Genomic DNA, 5986 nt, shown 5'->3' on the forward strand with positions numbered 1-5986 from the left:
CCCCTGAATCCAACAAGCTGTTTTAATGTGACTGAAGTGTCAGACTGAAATCTGGTCCACCGAAGAAGTCTGTGGGATACGGTTCAAAGCAGAGGGTTAAAACTATTTACATGAATGACAGAACTACTCCTTTAAAAGGAGGGAGCGTAATATGTAGTTGTAGCCAGGATAACATCCATGCTGTTAAGAAGATAACGTTACTGCTGGTCAGCCTTCAATGTGGAGAGAAGATCAGAATATTCCGTGTTTTATGCTTTGTCTTGCTGGCTTTATGTTTTTATATGCTTGCTCTGTAAAGCACTTTGGTCTGTCTAGCGGCTGTTTAAATGTGCTATATAAATAAATGAACTTGAACTTGAATATAACAACACAGCTATAAGGGCATGAGGAGGAGGCAGGAGGAAACAGCTTGGCTCTGAAACATGTTCACTACGAGGCAGTGTGAATGAGCTGGTGAGATTTAAGGGTACTATGGTGAGAAAACATTTTCCCACATTGTTCACACCAGTACGGCTTCTCTCCAGTGTGAATGCGCTGATGAGATTTAAGGGTACTATGGTGAGAAAACATTTTCCCACATTCTTCACACCAGTATGGCTTCTCTCCAGTGTGAACACGTCGGTGGGTTTCTAGGTTACCACTATGAAAAAAGGTTTTACCACATAAATCGCAGCTGTAAGGTTTATCTCCAGTGTGGATATGTTGATGTTTTTTTAGGTTACCCTGTTGTGTGAAAGCTGCCCCACATTGATCACAGCTGTAAGGTTTGTCTCCAGTGTGAACGAGCTGGTGAGATTTAAGGCTAGCATTTTGAGAAAACGTTTTCCCACATTCTCCACACCAGTACGGGTTTTCTCCAGTGTGAATGCGCTGGTGAGATTTTAGGGTACCACTTTCAGAAAAACTTTTCCCACATTGTTCACAGCTGTGAGGTTTGTCACCAGTGTGAACGCGTTGATGTCTTTTTAGGTTACTCTGTTGTGTGAAAGCTGCCCCACATTGATCACAGCTGTAAGGTTTGTCTCCAGTGTGAACTCTCTGATGAATCTTTAAAGAGGTTGACGTTGTGAAGGATTTGTCACAGTGTTGACAGTGGTGACGTTTTTCTCCTCTTCCTCTCCATTTCTATCAACAGACAGAAAAACAGAGAAAGTGAGTTAGTGAGGTGCCATGCTGTAGCGATCTATCTTACGCTAGAAACAACATTTAGAGCATCTCTGTGGAACCTAGTTTGACCAGTGCATTACCTTTCTTAATTGTAATTGTAATTTATTTATTTGAACAGGGACAGTGCACAAAAAACATTAATAGATGTCTTTTGCCAGGTTGTAGCAAATTGCTAATTTCCACCCGTAGTCCCTGGGCAAGTAGATGGCACATTAATATACAAAGTATTTACAGTACAACATATAATACAAATACATAAAGTCATAAAAATCTAAAATCATATTGTCCCCCTATACCACCCCAAACACACACAGTAATGTTACACGTCAATTTACTGGTGGGAGCAAGTCTGATTAGTTAACTATGCTTTGCTAAGCGTGAGAATGAGTGGAAGTTAGTGAATGAAATTAGCTCTGTAGGAATAGTATTCCACTGATTTATAGCCACAAAGGATAATGATGTCCTCCCAAATCCAGATTTGCATTATGGAAGACTACATTCACCCCTTGTGGCTGATCTAGTTACCCGCGTTGTTTTTCCAGAGCAGAGAGGAGGAGCAGAAGCATTATGAATTATTTTACAAATAAAGCAAACATTTGAGTGAAATATAACATTTTCAAGATTTAGCATGCCACATTTAGGAGAATATGACAATCATGGTAGTGACGTGGCTTTTTGTCAGACCAACTTGAAATACAATATAAAAAAATGTGGTATATAATAGATGCCTCAAAAGTAAGCAAATTTCTTAAGTTTCTGTAGTTAGATTAAATTTCAGTGTGTTGCCCAGCTTTTTGAGATGTTTTTTTAAAGCTGAGCGTTGGATCAAGGTTGACACCCAGATATTTGAATTGGTCCACATTTTTTTATATTTGCCCATGTACAAGTTTGCGCCTGTTTGTGAAAAACATTGTAGCAGACTAATCAACATTCAATGTTAGACAGGAATTGTGCATGGGGATATCTGCCGACATCCCCATTATGGAGTTGCATTATGGGAAATGTAAGATCCAGTGTTGGTTAGTTTGTGATAAAGAAACTACTTTTGATTAATATATGTTTAAGCCTTGAGCCAGGCTGTAACAAATGGGGGATCATCCGGGATTGTTAGTGCTGGGAAATAAAATTTTCTTTGTGGGAGTGTTTCCCACTGATTTTTAATGTGCACTGGTATCTGTAAGGGTTTTCAGGTTGTCTTTATGTTGCTGGACTAGCTCTACTCCAGTAAGAGTGTTTTTGTGTATTTCCTGACCTGCTTGTCAGAGTTGAGGGCTGTAAAGTCAGTTGGAACCATTGTCCCTGATATGCATTAGCATTGATGGCCAACAGTTGACCATTGACCTTCTGTTTTAGGTTGTTGTTTTTGCTAAATCCAACTTGTATCGCCAGCAGTGTTGGGCAGTAACGATACTATTTTAACTACTTCTCAATAGCGTCACTGTTTTTCTGAATCAAACAGCTTTCAGAAGCTTACCTCTTTTATTGAGCAAGTAACGTGGTATTGTCCACTAGGGCTGAACAATTTTTTGAAAATAATCTAATTGCGATTTTTTTCACAGATATTGCAATTTGATTATTTTTTAAACTCTTTGTCTTCTGTATTATTCAACAAAGACAAACAATAAATCACTGTATAGTATGAACAACACATGATTAGATAGATTAAACAAACTGTTCTTTCCTGGAGGCCAGGTCTGGATGTGATGATGAAATTAGGTGATGCATGAATTTATATGAATGACATCTTTTATTTAACTACTTCAATCACAGTAGTACGGTATATTAAGCACTGACCAAGCCTGGTGTAAACATTCATATGAAAGTCAGAAACTAATCACACAAACTAAAGTGCAGATTGCAGAAATATAAAAACAAATATCTGGCTTTACCACACTTGGTAGTGTTTAGATTATTTAATTATTTACTGTAATAAACATATGTAAACATGTGGATTGCACCTTTTAAACACTGTCTTTGAACTTTACTAGACAGTTAAATAAGTAAAAAAAATAGTGTGTGTATATATATATATATATATATATACACAAAACGGTGTACTTTTTTTATAGCGCACAGAGAGGAGCTGCCTCCAGCCCCTCCTCCTCGTGAAGTTGCGTGCCGTGTGCACTTGCTCAGAGAGGCTATCGTTACGTTAGCAGTAACATGCTGCTGCTGGTCTTGTCGTGGCATTAACTGTACTAATAAAACCGTTGAAACACCGCGGCCAGGCTGCTGTGAAAGCTCCCCGAAAGTCATTTATCAGAGTCTGGTTGTTACCCCTCTCCGCGGCTGCTCCTCCACTCCATATCTTTATAACAGAGCTAACCGGAGCTAACCTCTAACCGGAGCTAACCGCTAATCAGAGCTAATGGTTGCTAACCAAGCCTTCAGTTCTGTGTGCTTGTATGCATTAACTGCATGTATGGACTTGAGCCCGAATAAAACCCTTCATTTTATTAAAATGGCTGTAAAAGTTGTAAACTACAATTCAAAGTTATTTGAATGACAGAAATCAGCTCAAGGTATGGCGTAGCGTTAGCGTCATGGCTGTATTAAGAGAATGGGTTAAGCATGCCAAGATGATGCTTTCTCTGCGGAGTGCTGGCTCTAATGTTAGAGGTCTGACCCACTGCTGCTGGCTCTAGTGTTAGAGGTCTGACCCACTACTGCTGGGTCTAATGTTAGAGGTCTGACCCACTGCTGCTGGCTCTAGTGTTAGAGGTCTGACCCACTGCTGCTGGGTCTAATGTTAGAGGTCTGACCCACTGCTGCTGGGTCTAATGTTAGAGGTCTGACCCACTGCTGCTGGGTCTAATGTTAGAGGTCTGACCCACTGCTGCTGGGTCTAATGTTAGAGGTCTGACCCACTGCTGCTGGGTCTAATGTTAGAGGTCTGACCCACTGCTGCTGGGTCTAATGTTAGAGGTCTGACCCACTGCTGCTGGGTCTAATGTTAGAGGTCTGACCCACTGCTGCTGGCTCTAGTGTTAAGAGGTCTGACCCACTGCTACTGGGTCTAATGTTAGAGGTCTGACCCACTGCTGCTGGGTCTAATGTTAGAGGTCTGACCCACTACTGCTGGGTCTAATGTTAGAGGTCTGACCTACTGCTGCTGGGTCTAACGTTAGAGGTCTGACCTACTGCTGCTGGGTCTAATGTTAGAGGTCTGACCCACTGCTGCTGGCTCTAGTGTTAGAGGTCTGACCCACTGCTGCTGGCTCTAGTGTTAGAGGTCTGACCCACTGCTGCTGGGTCTAATGTTAGAGGTCTGACCCACTGCTGCTGGGTCTAATGTTAGAGGTCTGCTGACCCACTACTGCTGGGTCTAATGTTAGAGGTCTGACCCACTGCTGCTGGGTCTAATGTTAGAGGTCTGACCCACTGCTGCTGGGTCTAATGTTAGAGGTCTGACCCACTGCTGCTGGGTCTAATGTTAGAGGTCTGCTGACCCACTGCTGCTGGGTCTAATGTTAGAGGTCTGCTGACCCACTACTGCTGGGTCTAATGTTAGAGGTCTGCTGACCCACTGCTGCTGGGTCTAATGTTAGAGGTCTGCTGACCCACTGCTGCTGGGTCTAATGTTAGCGGTCTGACCCACTGCTGCTGGGTCTAATGTTAGAGGTCTGACCCACTACTGCTGGGTCTAATTTAGAGGTCTGCTGACCCACTGCTGCTGGGTCTAACGTTAGAGGTCTGACCCACTGCTGCTGGGTCTAATGTTAACATCCATCGACTTACTTACACCTGCACTTGTAATTGCCCATTTACTCTGCACTTTATGGAGCATATTGTATTCTGTGTTCCTGTATTGTATTGAATGTGAAACTATTTGTTGTCTTGCACGCCTACGCTTTTCTTCCGTTGCAAATGAGAACCTGTTCTCAACGGCCTACCTGGTTAAATAAAGGTTAAATAAAAAATGATTGAACTGTTGAAATATTAAGATTGATATGTAAAAGGAAAGAGTAGCTACATGTAGCATACAATGACAAAAGAAATACACACACTAAACACTTTCAAACACTTTGAGTCAAAGTGATCTCACCTTTTGTGGAGAACTCATTCTTGTTCTTCAGGGGGAACTAATTCCAGACGGACGTCCTGAAGTCAGAAGGGTCTCGTCCCACAGATGAGCTGTGAAGACAACAACCAGAGACACACCATGAGACAGGAGACACTCCACACTAGAACATCACTATACTCATATACTATCAGCTGAACAAGTGGCTCTTTTCCAGGTTTTTCTTCACATTGGGAACCATGTTTTTGTTTTAATAATCTGAAAAGTTACAAAGTAGTAAGTATAAAGTAGAATAACATGGAAAAACTTAAGTAATAGTACATCTGAATTGTCCTAAAGCAGAGAGCAGTTGAGTAAAATACTTTCCACCCCTACTGTTGTGAAGCAGCTGCTCTAAACAAACAGTTAAACTCTCAGTTTCTCACCGATTCTTCCAACGTGTTGACTCCACAAGATTTCCACGCTTTACTTCTCAGAAACAACCAACAAGAGGAGAGGAAACAGCCAACAAGAGAGGAGAGGAAACAGCCAACAATAGGAGAGGAAACAGCCAACAAGAGAGGAGGAAACAGCCAACAAGAGAGGAGGAAACAGCCAACAAGAGAGGAGAGGAAACAGCCAACAAGAGGAGAAGTAGGTCCTGGTGTTCAGACCCAGAGAACTAAGTTGAACTCATGGGGGGGTTCAGACTCTCTTACCCAGGGAAAAACATGAGACACATGTGTTACTCCCCCCTCCATAAGCCTCACAGTGGTCTGGTCTGCTGCCTACCATCCCCCAACACACTTACACTCACAC

General features: G+C 42.1%; 1 protein-coding gene across 1 annotated transcript; it reads right to left on the reverse strand.

Annotated features, from left to right (window-relative positions):
• Nucleotides 1–363: 363 nt before the first annotated feature.
• On the reverse strand, nt 364–5769 carry LOC120572870 (zinc finger protein 239-like). The gene is made up of 3 exons (XM_039822377.1): nt 5614–5769; nt 5213–5301; nt 364–1125 (listed from the first exon to the last, which is right to left on the reverse strand). The coding sequence occupies exons 2-3, from the start codon at nt 5228–5230 to the stop codon at nt 430–432; spliced, it is 714 nt and encodes a 237-aa protein (XP_039678311.1). The 5' UTR covers nt 5231–5301; nt 5614–5769; the 3' UTR covers nt 364–429.
• Between the last annotated feature and the right edge of the window lie 217 nt (nt 5770–5986).

Source organism: Perca fluviatilis, chromosome 14 (assembly GCF_010015445.1).
Source record: "Perca fluviatilis chromosome 14, GENO_Pfluv_1.0, whole genome shotgun sequence".
Lineage (NCBI taxonomy): Eukaryota > Metazoa > Chordata > Actinopteri > Perciformes > Percidae > Perca > Perca fluviatilis.